The 16,205-nt window shown below is 44.2% G+C and overlaps 1 protein-coding gene across 1 annotated transcript; it reads right to left on the bottom strand.

Moving 5' to 3' along the window:
- Positions 1–1,083: 1,083 nt before the first annotated feature.
- PLEK2 (pleckstrin 2) lies at positions 1,084–15,480 on the bottom strand. The gene is made up of 9 exons (XM_035113861.3): positions 15,164–15,480; positions 12,000–12,161; positions 11,225–11,406; positions 10,086–10,177; positions 8,554–8,741; positions 7,792–7,893; positions 6,451–6,534; positions 4,360–4,438; positions 1,084–2,403 (listed from the first exon to the last, which is right to left on the bottom strand). Exons 1-9 carry the CDS (start codon positions 15,209–15,211, stop codon positions 2,276–2,278), a joined length of 1,065 nt encoding a protein of 354 aa, XP_034969752.3. The 5' UTR covers positions 15,212–15,480; the 3' UTR covers positions 1,084–2,275.
- Positions 15,481–16,205: the final 725 nt, after the last annotated feature.

The raw sequence follows: 16,205 nt of genomic DNA, 5'->3' as shown, positions 1-16,205 counted from the left end.
CATCACCGGCTTAAAACTCAGATTCTTTTTCTCAATTCAGATTGAAGCTGGTTTGAGGGGAAATGCATCAAAACACAGTGTTTCATAAGAAATGACAGGGTAGATATGAAGCGTAGCTATCGTCATGTGTACACTATTTCCTAAACCAGCAATGGGAGGATGTAGAATTAATGAGACTATGTACACAGCCTATGATAAGCTACCATATGTTAAAAGGCAGCACATATGTAGTTGTACTTTTTCCTAGCTGTATATCATCTGATCCGAAGCATTTCTGGTGTGGACAGTCATACAATGACAACATGAAGAAAACAATGGGGTGAGAAAAAGGAGCGTTCCTAATAAAGCAGTCCCTATTCCACATCGTGTGCATGCCCCCAACATAAGGGTGGATCAGACTGGGAAGACAGGACTTTACATGCACCTTTTGCCTAACAGTTGGATTTAAGAAGCCAGTATACAGAATTTGTATACTTGTATACAAGCTTTCCTATGTGAAGGGGGATGGTGAACATGGACTATCACGCTCATTATCCCTGACCATTGGTTATGCCACTACCAGGCATAGGCAAACTCAGCCCTCCAGATGTTTTGGGACTACAACTCCCATCATCCCTAGCTAACAGGACCAGTGGTCAGGGGTGATGGGAGTTGTATTCCCAAAACATCTGGAGGGCCGAGTTTGCCTGTGCCTGGGTTATGCTGACTGGGGCTGAAAGAAACTGGAGTCTCACAAGATCTGGGGGGCAGCCGATTCCCCATCCTTGCTATATGACTTCAGAGAAAACACACAGAATTCTCTGTGGCTACATTTGGGATCTCGGCAAAATGAAAGGTTGGATGCACAGAAAACAGTAATTTTCAAAACTGAATGGGAGGGTTTCATATTATGGTGTTTGAAAATATATGCTCAGGCTTGAACCGGCAGCCAAACGCAGCAACTCTGCACATCATCTTTCCTGCTGGTTGTGACGGTTGAGTTTTATTATATAAAGTTGTTTTCCTCAAACAAGCAAATCCATAGGCCAAATTTAGGCTAAGTCTCTGGTGCTTTTGAAATTATTAACATTTAAAGGCATACTATAAGTGGCTCATCACTGTTTATTTTCTTTAAAAAAACTTTTTTGCAATTTTACAGCTACAGAATAAATAAACAAATTGGAAATACAAACAAATCATAGAAAAGATCATACAAAAAATAAAATATGGAAGATCATTAAAACATATCCCAAATATGACTTTTAAATCATTACCTTCTGTGAAACATCAGTGTGTCAGAGCTTCTTAAGTGTTTCACAGGACATTTTTATTTTAAAAAAGAAAAGAAAATACTATATTTGGCATGCAGTTCAAACTGCAGCGATTACCCATCTTGAGATTACCCATCATTATCCTCTACAGAAATTAATTTCCCACATGTAAAACACAACATTAAAAATATTGGACCTGCCATTTCCCCCTTTCCTCTCCCTTCTGGCAGAAGGCACTTCTGCTTGTAAGAGGCAAATTGTTCTCAGGAACTCAAACTGTCATACACAAATAGGCCAGCTTAGAAATGTATAATATTCTATAAAAACCCCCAGAACTGAAGCTTAAAACCATCTAAAAGCTGGCAATGAAATTATATTGGTGTAAATCAGTAACACTATGGGAGGAATTCAATGTTGTGCAATGATGAACCTTCCGTTTGTACAAGTATTTCATCTTGACAGGCAGAACAGTTTTCCCTGCTCTTTTGCCCCTGCATGCTATTCTGGGTGTTCTCTTGACACACACCCCCCCAGGCAACTTCAGGGGGAATGGGAGGAGGAAAGGGGAGAAAGACCCATTGCACATGCAGGGCTTCTGCTGATGGGGCTTGTTAGGCAAATCCCACCCTATCCCGATAACCTTCTGGGCTGTGAAGATAAACGGAAACAGATGGCAGAGGTCCAATTCAATTTCCAAGCTTGATGTCCCCATTCTAGGTTTGTCCAACTCTGTGTCATGTGATTTAGCTTCACTCAGATGACTGTACCTGGTTGAATATTCAGAATTCCCAGAATGATTCTAGGAAAATGATGCATAAGTATTGTGGACCACATACAGGAGCTGACTTTTTTAAAAATCTGAAGGTACAAGTCTTCAGATAAGGAAAGTGCGGTAAAGGCCCAAGTAGATTTGTTGGATGCAGCCTAAATAACTCACTCATGCACCTCAAAAACCAACTATTATATTACCCCCAAAGCAACAATCCAAGTCAATGGTTTTGTCCACATCAGAAATTTGCAAAAGTCTATGTTAGCTGTTTGATGGCTTCAATCCAGCTTGCCCTCTCTGCCTTGGAACTGGCCTGTATAAAGTAGTGAATGTCATTCTTTGTTATGATTTTGAAGAGGTTGCCCTGCACATTCCCTTTCACTCCTGCAACAAAAAGGAAAGGGCAAAGACTGTTAGCAAGGTTCAGGGACAGGGACAGTACAACTACTGCAGTAATAGCAAAATCTCACAAGGGAGAGGGTTTGAATATGATAACACAGTCTTGCTTTTGTTGATAAGAGAGTGTGTTCTTTTTTGGCAATCACTCGGAGCCGAATAAGATTGTCTTCCATTAACACGGTTTTAACAGTGAGTCCGTAAGTGACTGTGGAGGCCAATTCTGGATCCACAGGTCCTTCCACAGTGAGGACATAGGTTTCCGTGTGGGCGCTGATCACGGTGAGGGTTTGCCACGTGTGCCTTCCTCATAGCACATTTCTCCCTTTTGTCCTGAGTTTGAGCATCTTCAAAGCCTATGACACCTTTGTTAAAGGCTGCCCTCCAATTTGAGCGCTTGCAGGCTAGTGTTTCCCAGTTGTCAGTGTTTATACTACATTTTATACTACAATTTTAAAGATTTGCCTACTGCACTGATACAAATACAATACTAATATATCATATTCTGTAATCACCTTAACATGAGACACACATAACGCCCAAATCAGTCACATAATATAAAAGTCTTATAAAGTATATTAAAGTCCAAACCATATATATTGAATATTAGGCCCAAAATAAATCAGTCCAAACGAGAGAAGTAACAACTCCATGAAGTAATAAAAAGTCCTATGGGACCCACATTATTTAAGGACAATAAGGAATTTGTTGAAAAATGGGTGTCCATTCTGAACAAATGTTCATATGACCTTATGCTTTTGATTATAGAACAATCGGCTCATGATTTAGACAAGATCAATGCTGAGTTAATGGATTTAAAAGAACCTTCTCTGTTTTTACTACTTCATGGAGTTGTTACTTCTCTCGTTTGGACTGATACTGAACTCCATGCAGTATCAACAGTCTACGATTTGTTACCTCATGGAATTGTCATATCCTATGTTTGGATGGTACTGGACTCTATGAACCTTACATGTACTATGGACTTTTGCGTTTGGCTGTACCATCGTCTATGTATTGATTTATTTTGGGCCTAATATTCAATATATATGGTTTGGACTTTAAAAAAACTTTATAAGACTTTTATATTATGTGACTGATTTGGGTGTTATGTTAAGGTGATTACAGAATATGATATATTCGTATTGTGATAATCAGCCGGTTACGTTTAGTGTGGTGTGAAAATATTGTGGACGTAGCCCAGGTTCATTGTTGTGCACTGATATAAATACAGGCTTGGATCTGGTGTGCTAGCGGAAGCTAGTGCAAGGGCTCCCGCTAAAAAAAGTGGGTTTCTTCCCCCTCTTGTCTGCCTGAGCACCCACACACCTTGTCCAAATCCACTTTGGAGGGTTGGGAGAATTTCTAGAACAGCAGAAAGGGCATACCACTTCATCTGGAAAGCAGAAATGCTTGCACAAGAGTGTGAAGTATGATGCGATGTTGAATTCTTCTCTTTATCTTTACATGACCTCCCACCCACCCAAGTGCCATGAAAGGCCAAAAAAGCAACACTTATTTTCTCCATGCTATACTGTCCTTAATCTGGCAACATGGCTGCTTGAGCTATTTATAATCAAGAGAGCCATTCCTATTGTCACAGTTGTCCTTTTTCAAGGCACCCTAATTGGTGCTAAGACTGGAGAAGGGGCAAACAGGGCCTGGCCGCCTGGCCTTTATGACAATTTCCTAAACTACTGTTTTTGGAAACCTACAGGGGAGGTGTGATTTGGCTAAAATAGGAGGGTGTGGAATTTGTGGATTTCATTATGCCCACTACCATTACCACTTAATCTCCCATAACTGGGAGCCCAAGCCCTAATATCTGAAATGGCTTCAGCTTTCCCAGTGTAAGCAGCTGGTTCATACTAAGCTTTATTCATAAACAAGAAAGGAACACGTGAAGAGCTCCACAACCGAAGGAACTGTTACGTTCATACTTGCCTGTTGGGACTCCATTATCTTCCAATGCTGAGACAAGGCAACCACGGAGAGAGAATCCCCCAACTGGTCGGTTATCTTCCTATGGTGGGTAGAAAGAGTCCAAAGGGAGAAGTAAGGAATATGAATTATATGTTCTATGCAACACATTTCACTTTGGCAAGACATGCAGTAGTTGGCCACATCAGCACAACATGAAACTTGTCCCAGCCTGTTCCTCTTTAGGAATAGGCCTCTGAAATTCTTTTCCAGCAGTGTTGGGCTCACTGGAGGTTCTAGGTGTTAATTATGTACAGAGGTAGTATCTTAATTTTAAAAAATTATACATGTCTTCCTCCAAAGTGTTTTAATAACAGAGTTGAATTCTAAAGACAAGGGGGAAATTATAGGAACCTAGGAAGCTGTCTTATATTGCATCAGACAGTTTTTGCCCATCTATTATTAATTATTATTAATTGATTCCATTGATGAATTGCCTTAATAAAAACATTATCTAGGCAACATACACAGCAAGATCAACAAAACCAACGCATATTATATAATTCAATGAAATCATAAATAAATTGTGATAAAATCAACCCAGCAGTGTCATAAATCGACACAGGTTGTGAATTATACCTTTGAAGCAGATTATTTGCCTCAAATAATTCTGGGCACTGTAGTTTCTTAAGGGTTGCTGGAAATTATAAATCTGTGAGGAGTAAACTGCAGTGCCCAAAATTATTTTAAGGAAATAATGTGCTCTGAATGTGCTTTAAATATTTGGTGTGTGCACAGCCACAGACCAAACTCCAGCAACCAACCCAATTAGCATAACAACAAAACACAGCGCCATGTGTGCCGCCTTGCCCCTGCAACTGAGAGAGCCGGGGCACAACATGCACCCCCCCAAAAGATGCCATATTTGTTGAGCACAATAGGTTTAGTTTCAGCCTCACAGGAGTCTAACTTAAGCACAAAAAATTCAGATCTACAGTGTTTCTCCTAAAATAAGACGGTCCTCAAAAATAAGCCATGTCAGGCTTTTCATTAGTAGAATAAATATAAGACATCCCCCGAAAATAAGCCAGGGGGGGAGCAGGTCTGGCAAGGAAAGGAAGGCATTTAAGCGCCTTCGGAAGAGCCGGCAAGAGGCAACAGCGCGCTTGCTGGCGATCTTCTTCTTTTCATGCCACTCGCAGTGGCCGTCTCCAGCGCCGCCGTCGTGCTTTGGGGCTTGGCGCACGCCCACAGCCACCTTCGCAGCCCCTGGGATTACCGTCGCTGCAGCATTACCAGCCCCTGGGATTACCGTCGCTCTCGGCACTTCCCCCGCGGCCGCCTCACTGTGTTTTGCGGGGGTGGGAGCCGCTTCGGGGAGTGCAGTGCAGCGCAGCGCGAAGAGCCTGGTGAGAGGCAGCTGCGGCTGCAGGTGAAGCCCGGGATCTGCGTGGGCGACTGGGGACGAGCGCCCTGAGCGCTGCGGCAGTAGCAAAGAGGCGCCCGATCAGCCCGCTTCTCAGCTGATTGGGCGCCTCTTCGCCACCGCCGCTGCGCTCAGGGCGCTCACCCCCAGTCGCCCACGCAGATCCCGGGCTTCATCTGCATCTGCAGCTGCCTCTCACCAGGCTCTTCGCGCTGCGCTGCGCTCCCCGAAGCGGCTCCCGTGCAGCCGCCTCTTGCCAGTTCCTCTGCTGCCGCTTCTCTCACAGCCGCCTCTGCGGCTGCTTCCTGCTCCGCCGACGCGTTTGGATCCTTGGATCACGGCGTTTCTTCTGCTCCCCAGCAGCATGCAAATGGGAGGGCCGGAACCCCGCTGAGCTCCGCAGCTCCGCAGTATTACGGTATTATTGTGCTTTGTTACAAGGGCAGCCTTGCCATTTTTATTTTCTGCTCCCGCGGTGCGCTGCTGCCGGCTCTCAACAGGTCGGGGCATGCTGTTGCCAGCTCCCGCTCAAAAAAAATAAGACATCCCCCGAAAATAAGCCGTGGTGTTTTTTTTGGAGGAAAAATAAATATAAGACGTGTCTTATTTTAGGAGAAACACGGGTATTTTACCAAAAAGTTACACACAAGACATGAGGTAGTTTATGTATTGGGAGTCCACCATCTCACCTTTGTGGGGTCATAATAGTGTAGGAAAGCAGGGTCAGCCCTCAGGACAAAGCGCCTCACCTTCCAGTTTTTCCTCTTGTGTCCCTAAAAGTTGAAAAGATTAATAGATTCCATTTCACCTTCCGTTTCTCAGTTTGTCCTTCTGAAATGGCCTGTAGATCTGCATACACTGAGACGTTTCTCATTATCTGTTTTACCACATTTTATCTTCACAACAGCCCTGTGAAACAGGTTTAGCCTAGAGGAATATTGTCATAGCCAAGCAAGTTAGGCAAAGAAACATTTTCAGAAGCAGAATTGAAGTCATTGTGCATTTTGCCAAGTCACTACATCAACTTCCTTTCCTAGCTCAAATAGAGACAGACGTATCTGAATAGCAACTGTAGGCTAGATTCGAATGCTTGTCTTTGAGAACCAAATTTGCTTCAGAATCAGAATATAATAATGTACACAGTTGGACCGCTGTTTCATAGAAGAGAAGATCTGGTTTTAGTGCAAATTATTTTGGAATTCTGCTGAGAATGAAATTCAAAAGGATCACTTGGCACACAAATCCTTGCGGGGGTTTCTGACCTCACTATTCACCAAGGCACTTCACAATGGTCTCTTAATTCCATTTTAACTTTCAGTGCACCAAAGTGTGTGGGGAACAACCCGATTTACAAAACTATTTGAAATCAGTATAGATAGTTCTGTGTCCGGGGGGGGGGGGAATCAAAGGCTTTCCTGGTCAGAAAATTGTTTTTGCCAATTATGATTTGAACAGCATTTCTTAAGTCACACAAAAAGCTAAAGCATACATTCAGAAATATCACAAGGTCCAGTGCTTTTTGTGTTGTACCACATCAGGTGAAAGATTGTGTTTCTCAATTATTCTCTACCTCAAACATTATTTGCTAAAGGAAAGGTAGCATTTCTGCAAGAAGGATTCCAGTTAGTTTTCTAAAGGCAAATATATTTCCTACTGAAGTATTAGGCATAGAACACCACATTTTTTTTCTATACATTTGGTCCTATGTGCACTCTTTTGCAACACTGTTCATGTGATTGTGATCTTTGGGTTGCATTCAACAGTACGTCAGCAAACCTCCCCCTCTCCTCTCCTTATGTGCCCTCCTCAAATCTGCTCCAGAGCCTCCCCCAATGCACTGGAGCAGTTTTTGAGGGTGGGCATGAGCAGAAGAGGTGAGAGAAGTCCCATTGTACAAGCAGATACAACCCATATTGTTTAATTTTATTACCCAACTTTCTTCTTTAAAAAGAGCTTAAGAAGACACTAAATACAGCATTGCCCAGCCTCTCATTCTCCACTTGCCAACATGATTCAGAAGTCATGGTCACCTGTTTTATTAAAAATCCTTGTTTTAAAATGGTGCCACTCAGTTCAATAATGTTAAGATGAATATTTTCTTTGGAGGTGGTTCTCTTCTTATAGTTTTCCGCCTGCAATAAAAATTAAAGATATTGGGGAAATTGGGGTAGCAAAACTAGTACAAAATATAGAAGCCTTCCTTTCCTCCTTTCACATGGAACTTTCATTCCTCAGTCTTAGAAACTTCCATCTTCAAAGCGGGTTTGTTTGTTTTTTGCCAGACACGATAAACAGCAGGGCTGGTCTCAGCACCCAGTCTCCTCGGGCAGTTGCCAGGACCCCAGTGCTCTTAAAGGGCCCACCACTACTGATGTCACCCCTAGACAGGTGGCTCACAGCCACCCATTGCAGGTCTTAGCACTGCTGCCACCACTCCCAGCAAATAACGCTGCTGGAGAGGCCCAGGGGGCCTTTTGCTGCCTCCTCACTAGTAAACAGACGCAGAAGCGCATAAATTAAGGTTCATTATGGCAGGTACAAAGAGCTGTTCCCAGATAAACGCCAAACTGTTCCTGTTGAATGTCCACACCCAACCCAAAGTCCAACTACTGTATTAGTCAGATATAACTTGGAAAGCATTAGAAAGATTTTCCCCAAGTTATCTTTTGGCCTGATTTGCATTTGCCTGCAAATCTTTCCTATCAGTCTCCCCAATGCATATGCAGACTGCCCCCGTTTTTTTTATTGTCCTCATATGCAGAAAGGAGAATTCCAGAAATCCCATCACTTACAAATGTGTACAGAGCTGTAGAGTCGTCCAAAAACTGCTCTGTCAAATCGCCATTCCTCATGGCTTCAACACTGCGGGCTCCCACAGGCTTAATGACATTTTCATCCACCAGCACAGAGGCCAGGGGGACAGCCTCTAGACGGGAGGCTGCAAAACTATTGGAAATCAGCCAGTCAACCAGAATAGAGCCTGAAAAGAATAAAGGTGGCTGTTAAGGTGAGCAAAAACTGCATGCAGCCAGTCAATTCCCAAGGAAGGTAGAGGTTTTCAGTACTCGTCCTCTAATAGAGAAACGAGACTTAAATTGTAATATATCCAGACTGAAGAGCATACATTTGCATGCACGTTTTCATAAACTTGGCAGGTAGGACTGTCTTTCTGGATAACCTTATTCTCATTCTCAAGGCATTTTGCAGGCAAAGGGGACCTTTTCAACTCTACATTTATATGATTCTGTGAAGCACACACACACAATTCATAAATGATACCTAAAATTAGAGGTGTTTGGGCTCCAGACTGCTGTATTTTTCCCTTGCATTTTAATCTTTCCTTTCTTTAAGGAGCATAGTACAGTGTAGATGGGTCTCCCTCTTTCCTTTCATTTCATCCTCATCACAGCCCAGGGAGGTAGATAGGCTGAGAGGCCATGATTGGCTCAAAGTCACCCAGTGAACTTCACGGCCAAGTAGGGAATTGAACCCAAATCCCCTGGTCCTAAAGCAATTCATTAATTCAGGGGTAGCCAATGTGGTGTCCTCCAGTTGCAGTTGGATCAACTGCAGTCACCTCTAGACATTTGTTTAGCTGGCTGGGGCTGATGGAAGTTGTAGTTGAACACCATATGAAGGGCACCATGTTAGCCACCCACCCCACACTCCAAACACTACCCAAATACTAGGTTTGGAAGCCACTCCCACTAATGTGAAAGTAGGCTACCTCCATCTAATCACCAGCATGTGAGGTCTGGCTGTAGCTACTAGTGGGAGAGAAATCACTGAAGATGTGCTCTTATTGTTCATGTCCCAGGGCTGTGGCCTAATAATGAAAACAAGGTTCTGAAGCTGCACCATGGTGGGCCCTGGGAGAAAACAACATTCCTTTGCATCAGATTATATTGAAGTACTAGGAGGTTAAAGGGACCCAGGTGGCGCTGTGGGTTAAACCACAGAGTCTAGGGCTTGCTGATCAGAAGGTCAGCAGGTTCGAATCCCTGTGACGGGGTGAGCTCCCGTTGCTCGGTCCCAGCTCCTGCCCACCTAGCAGTTCGAAAGCACATCAAAGTGCAAGTAGATAAATAGGGACCGCTCCGGTGGGAAGGTAAACGGCGTTTCCGTGCGCTGCTCTGGTTCGCCAGAAGCAGCTTTGTCATGCTGGCCACATGACTTGGAAGCTGTCTGCGGACAAACGCCGGCTCCCTCGGCCTATAGAGCGAGATGAGCGCGCAACCCCAGAGTCGGACACGACTGGACCGGATGGTCAGGGACCCTTTACCTTTAACTTTACTAGGAGGTTAGTAACATGAGGTTTGCCTACCTGTAAAACTTTCTTTATATGTGCTGCCTTGTTCTGTGTTGGGTGTGAGCTTAATTCCACTGCTGTTGTCATGCATTTTGTCCACAATGTGACTGGGGGGAAAAACCAGCCAAAGGGTTAGTGTTTAAGAAAATAGAGAATCCGGTTTTGTGAGGGGACTCAAATCCCTCTGTCTCAATTCATACAGCCAATAAAGAGCACAGTTTTGATCCAAGGTACCTCAGGCATGAGTGGAAGGCAATTCCAGTTACACACAGGAGAGTACCATTGATATCTGTCCCTTCAGTCCTCTATCCTTGATTCAATCAAGTAGTGGCATAGAGGGGGGGCATGGGGCCATTGCCCTGGATGCACAATTGGGGGTGGTGGGCGAACTAGGCTGGGAAATGTTGGGGGTGATCTTCAATCTCCACATGTCTCTCCCTCGCCTGACATGTAAGTGCCTGCCCAGTAGTGGTGGCAAGGGCCAGATGAGCGCACTCTACACCCGCCCCGTGTGCTGGCAAACAGCGCTATGCCCTTGCTTGACTGCATCTCATTCTACGTTGCTGTCAAGTAAGCTCAGTCTTGGGATTTATAGTCCAGTGGGGCCCCTCTTTAGATGGTAAGGCATATTACTTCACTTCAAAATGCGGTAAAGCAGCCTTGCTGCATTTGGGGGTTCCCCTGGTCATTCTATGTGGGGCTCTGAGCTTCTGCCCTAAAGTCCTGCCCTGATGGCACCACTGTCCAGAGAGTCCCCTGACCCTCAGGTCTATAAAAACATAAGAGCAGCCCTGCAGAATCAGACCAAATGTCAACCTAGTCCAGCATTTATTGTCTTGCAGTTGCCAAGCAGAAGGCCATGGGGAGACCACAAACTTTTCCTCCTTAACAAACCATGAGTGGTTAGCCAAAACAAACCTTGGCTACAACTTATGGTTTGTCCGAATTGAGACAAAACACAATCTTGGATTCTAACAATGGCTTAGCTTCAGGTAGCACAGCATCAGAATTGGGGGAGAAGTGAAGCAGCCATGACATTTGCTATGAGCATGTTCGCATTTAGCCAGTGTCTGGCTTAGTGTTATGTACAAACCGGGCTACACCCCCCCACACAAATTGCAGGAAAGCAGATGGAGGCATTATTTAACACTTACTTCAGGCTGATATTTGAGGGGAGTTTGAATGAATTTTTCATGCGGTGAAGTTGCTGGACTTGCACTGGGTTGCCAGCATGAATAGCACCAGTTATATCCAACGCCCAGGCATCACGCTCTTCCCGAGAGCAGAAATCGAGGAAATACTCTGTGTTTGTTTTTGTCTTCAGTTTAATGACCAACTACAAATAAACCCACAAAAAACAACATTACATTATTTGCTAGAAATTATCAGCGCATCACTCAGAAATACTTACTGAAATTTGAGAGACCTTGAACAGCTTTACCTTTCTGGTCATAAACAGATGTGATCAAACATTTTCACAGGTAAAACTACATGATAAATCTACCTGTGTTTTATTTATCACATCTATCTATCTATCTATCTATCTATCTATCTATCTTATCTATCTATCTATCTATCTTTTTCCTGGAAATTAAGGATATGTGTGGGTTTCAGGTGTGCTGCTTTGATGTTTGAGTACTATAATATGTTCAATTCTTAAAAATACAGTATGAGATATCTATCACTTGCCTTCCCTAGCTAAACTAGAGAAAATGTGTAAGATTTGTGATAGGATCTCACAACATTTTTCCAGAGCTTAGAAGTAGCCATTTTCAACACTGCTCTTCACCCCTAGCTAGAGGGAAAATGTCTAGCTAATATGACCCACAAGTTCCTGGTACCAGCACTGCCCCCTTCTAATATGTTCCATTTTCTAGAGCCAACACAGCAACAGTAATTTATACCAAATGGGAAGAGAATTGGACATACCGGCCTGTTATACTCCAAACATGGACAAGTCATTGTGCAGCCATCCAAAATAATCCTGCCTTTTGGAGAAGACTCTTTCTTTCCTCCCACAACTTTATAATAGAGCAGTCTGTCCTGGAGAAGAACAAACCATCTTGCTTTCCAGTTGTGGACAACATGTCCCTGCAAACAAAAAGTGTCTATCGTAGGTGCAGCTTATAAGCAACATTTATTATTACCTGCTTTGGTTTTGCATAGCCATGAACTTATTAGTCATTGCACTCAATTGATTTATATAGCCTCTAATGTGCTCTCATCTGGTAGGACTTTAAACAGAGTTCTTACTTTCTTTCCACATATCCAAGGTTTCCCCAAATGTATTTTAGTAATTCCACATGTGAGCTTTTTGCAACGATAGCAGTTTTCCAGGCAGTCGTTACAGGTATGAGCACAATAACCTGGTGCCAGTACTGAGTACCCTTAATATAATAGCACTAACTACTATTATACAGTGGGAAAGATTCACCCCAACTAATCCATGGCAGAAATGAAATAGATTTGTCTCACTCAGATCCAAATTCAGTTTTACAGTCACTAGACATGAGTGGCTCTCAAAAGGTCCTACCCTACCATGCAGCAAGGTAGGGCAATTGTTGTTGTTGTTTAGTCGTTTAGTTGTGTCCGACTCTTCGTGACCCCATGGACCATAGCACGCCAGGCACTCCTGTAATCCACTGCCTCCCGCACAGGGCCGGCCCTACATGCAGGCTGGGTGGCGCAGGGCACCACGGCGCCGGCCCGTCAGGAGGGCGCCGCGAGCTGCGCCCACCCGCTGGCCGGCCGGTCCGCCGCGCAGCTGCGCCCACGGCAGCCGTGCTGCGCCTGCCCGCCCACCACGCTGCGCCTACCCGCCCGCCCGCCGCGCAGCAGTGCCTGTGGCAGCCGCGTGGCGCCCACCGCGCTGGGAAATGGGGCGGGAGGGCGCCAGAAGGATTCGGCGCACCACGGCGCCAGGGGCGCTTAAGACGGCACTGCTCCCGCAGTTTGGTCAAACTCATGTTCGTAGCTTCGAGAACACTGTCCAACCATCTCGTCCTCTGTCGTCCCCTTCTCCTTGTGCCCTCAATCTTTCCCAACATCAGGGTTTTTTCCAGGGAGTCTTCTCTTCTCATGAGGTGGCCAAAGTATTGGAGCCTCAGCTTCACGATCTGTCCTTCCAGGGAGCACTCAGGGCTGATTTCCTTAAGAATGGATAGGTTTGATCTTCTGGCAGTCCATGGGACTCTCAAGAGTCTCCTCCAGCACCAGGTAGGGCAATAGATATTTATTTATTTATTGCAATAAATTTTGGGGGGGGGAATCCAATACTTTTTGAAGTGGTGGGCCCTAGCATGGGGGAGGCATCATTTGGTACTCAGCCTCAGGCAGTGACATGTTTTTGGTGTTACTCAGCTTTGACTTTTACAACAGAGAGGATTCAAACCATACATAGCACGGGGTGGGGTTCTAGCTTTAAAAACCCAGATTTCAGACAATGCTCTCAAGTTCCATACAGCAGTTCTCATCTGTTTTTAGTTTACCCAACATATTGCTACCTCAACAACATGACATTTCACTGTTGGAAGCAGTTTGCCTCTGGATATCAGGTGTAGGGAAGCACAATGGATAGAGCTGTCCCACTTGCAGGTTTCTCCTAGGCATCTGGCTGGCCACTGTGAAAGCAGGATGTTGGACTAGCTGGGCCTTTGGCCTGATCCAGGAGTTCTTTGCTTATGTTCTACACTCTACCCCCAAGCAGACGGCTCTGTCAGCCAACTGTAGTACTAGAGTCATAGAATCATAGAGTTGGAAGAGACCACAAGGGCCATCCAGTCCAACCCCATCCCCTGCCAAGCAGGAAACACCATCAAAGCATTCTTGACATATGCAATGTCAAGCCTCTGCTTAAAGACCTCCAAAGGAGGAGACTCCACCACACTTCTCGGTAGCAAATTCCACTGCCGAACAGCTCTTACTGCCAGGAAGTTCTTCCTAATGTTTAGGTGGAATCTTCTTTCTTGTAGTTTGAATCCATTGCTCCGTGTCTGCTTCTCTGGAGCAGCAGAAAACACCTAGTCTCCGTTCTGTTTTCCCTGTTTTCCCTTAGTGGGGCTAATGGAAACCTCTGGGGGCAACTTAGATCAGGGAAAGAGCATGGTGGGGAAGAGAAAGAATAAATGCCCAATCAAATTAGGAACTCTGTGGCTTCTCTGAAGTAGAGAAAAGAAATCCAGTCATTAATCTCCTGCATCTTGTGCAATTTGGCGCTTGACATGAGCATAGAGAAAGCACATTGGACTGGATAAATTGTTAGAAATTAGGGCCCTTCTGAAGATCTGATAAAGACAATGACAGATCAAGAGAGGTGGTATGTTTCAGATTATTGCAAAAGGATAATTTGAATAACTTGGGCTACATTTTGAACCTGGAGCCCTCCTAACATAAACTGAGTGTGCACAATAAAAGGTAAAAGATCAAGATGAGCAGACAGGTAGAGCAAGAAGAACTAGATTGTTGCTCTGACCTGTTGCACCCTAGGTCAGAAGGGCAGGATTTAGGGAGAGCTGCTTGAAAAGCAAGACAAGAATAAAAGATGACAGCAGCGGTGGATCTTGAGGAGATCTGCATACATGCAAGACAGGACCTGACAGTGAATAAGATGCTGCAGGTCAGAGCAAGAAAGGAATGTTAGCAGAATGTTAGCATAGAACTCTAGAGCAGTATCTAAGCCTTATACATCCTTTGCGTAGCTATGGGAGACATTCACATTGGAAAAGCAATAATCTGAGTATATGTATTACATTTGATATTTATAGCTCACTCTCTTTCCCAAACGACGGCAAACACATTTTTAAAAGGGAGGTTGCAAGTCTGAAACCAACTAGAGTTAAAACTGTGGCTGCACATTTACAACCGTGGCTGTGTGTGCTCTCCCATTCATTTACTCTGCCTCCGGGACTCTCACACCACTGATTTGGGAAGTGGTGTACACATGCCATTAGCCACAATCCATATCTATCTTGTCGTTCCTTATGAAACATTGCTTATTGATCCATTCCCCCCCCCCAAAAAAAACCCAGCAAGAGAAGCTGAGAAAAAGAACAACCTAGTTGTGTTTTAAGCTGGTAATGTTTACATCGCCTTACCTTTTTAACAAGAAAGCCTTCCTTTAGAATTCCACTTCCTTCCTCCATGCTGATCCAGTAGGAGGTGAATGTGCCTTCCAAGACGTCTGCAAGCAACTGCAAGCCGATCCCTCTGCATGAGGAGTTTTAAAACAGACTGTTTTCTTAACCACCTCCTCCTGTGCTGTGACGTCTACTCCCCTCCCTACCCAGGAGACAATAAGCAAATAGTGAGCTGGCACTGGGAGATCACCTGTCCTTAAGGGAATACAAAACAGGGAAAGTTTAACAAGGTAATTGTACCATAGCAGTACTTCCCCTAGAACTGTGAATGGATCAAGCTCATTGAATGACTCAGAAGATATTAGTCAGCCATCCAGATTATACAACACAGGAAGGAGACAGACTTTCTGTAGATAGAAGCCAAGGACTGGAGGTTCCCATGTTTTGCTCACTGGGCATTTCCAGTTTTTATATATTATTTATTATTATCTCCATGTACTAAAACATAGATCAGGGACAAGCACTGTGGCTACCACAGGACTCGGACTTGACCCAGTATACCTGAAGGAGTGTCTCCACCGTCATCATTCAGCCCAAACACTGAGGTCCAGCTCCGAGGGACTTCTGGCTGTTCCCTCACTGCGAGAAGTGAATCTACAGGGAACCAGGCAGAGGGCCTTTTCAGCAGTGGCACCTGCCCTGTGGAACACCCTCCCATCAGATGTCAAGGAAATAAACAAGTATCTGACTTTTAGAAGACATCTGAAGGCAGCCCTGTTTAGGGAAGTTTTTAATGTTTGATGTTTTATTGTGTTTTTAATATTCTGTCGGGAGCCACCTAGCATGGCTGGGGATATAAATAATAAAATTATAAGCCAGATATAAATAATAAAATTATTATTATGATGATTATTATTACATGGCAAAAAGGTCATTTGAAAGGAATTTTCCTTAGCTGCAGGGAAAAGGAGCAATGTAAATGAACTGAATTTAAGAAAGGAAAAATGAAAAACTTGGGGAATCAAAATACAAATATTTCTCCATTCTATGAAAGTATTTT

This window comes from Zootoca vivipara, chromosome 1, assembly GCF_965207765.1.
Source record: "Zootoca vivipara chromosome 1, rZooViv2.hap1.1, whole genome shotgun sequence".
Taxonomy (NCBI): domain Eukaryota; kingdom Metazoa; phylum Chordata; class Lepidosauria; order Squamata; family Lacertidae; genus Zootoca; species Zootoca vivipara.
The sequence above is the reverse complement of the archived record's forward strand: the minus strand, read 5'-3'. Positions and strand labels throughout refer to the sequence as shown.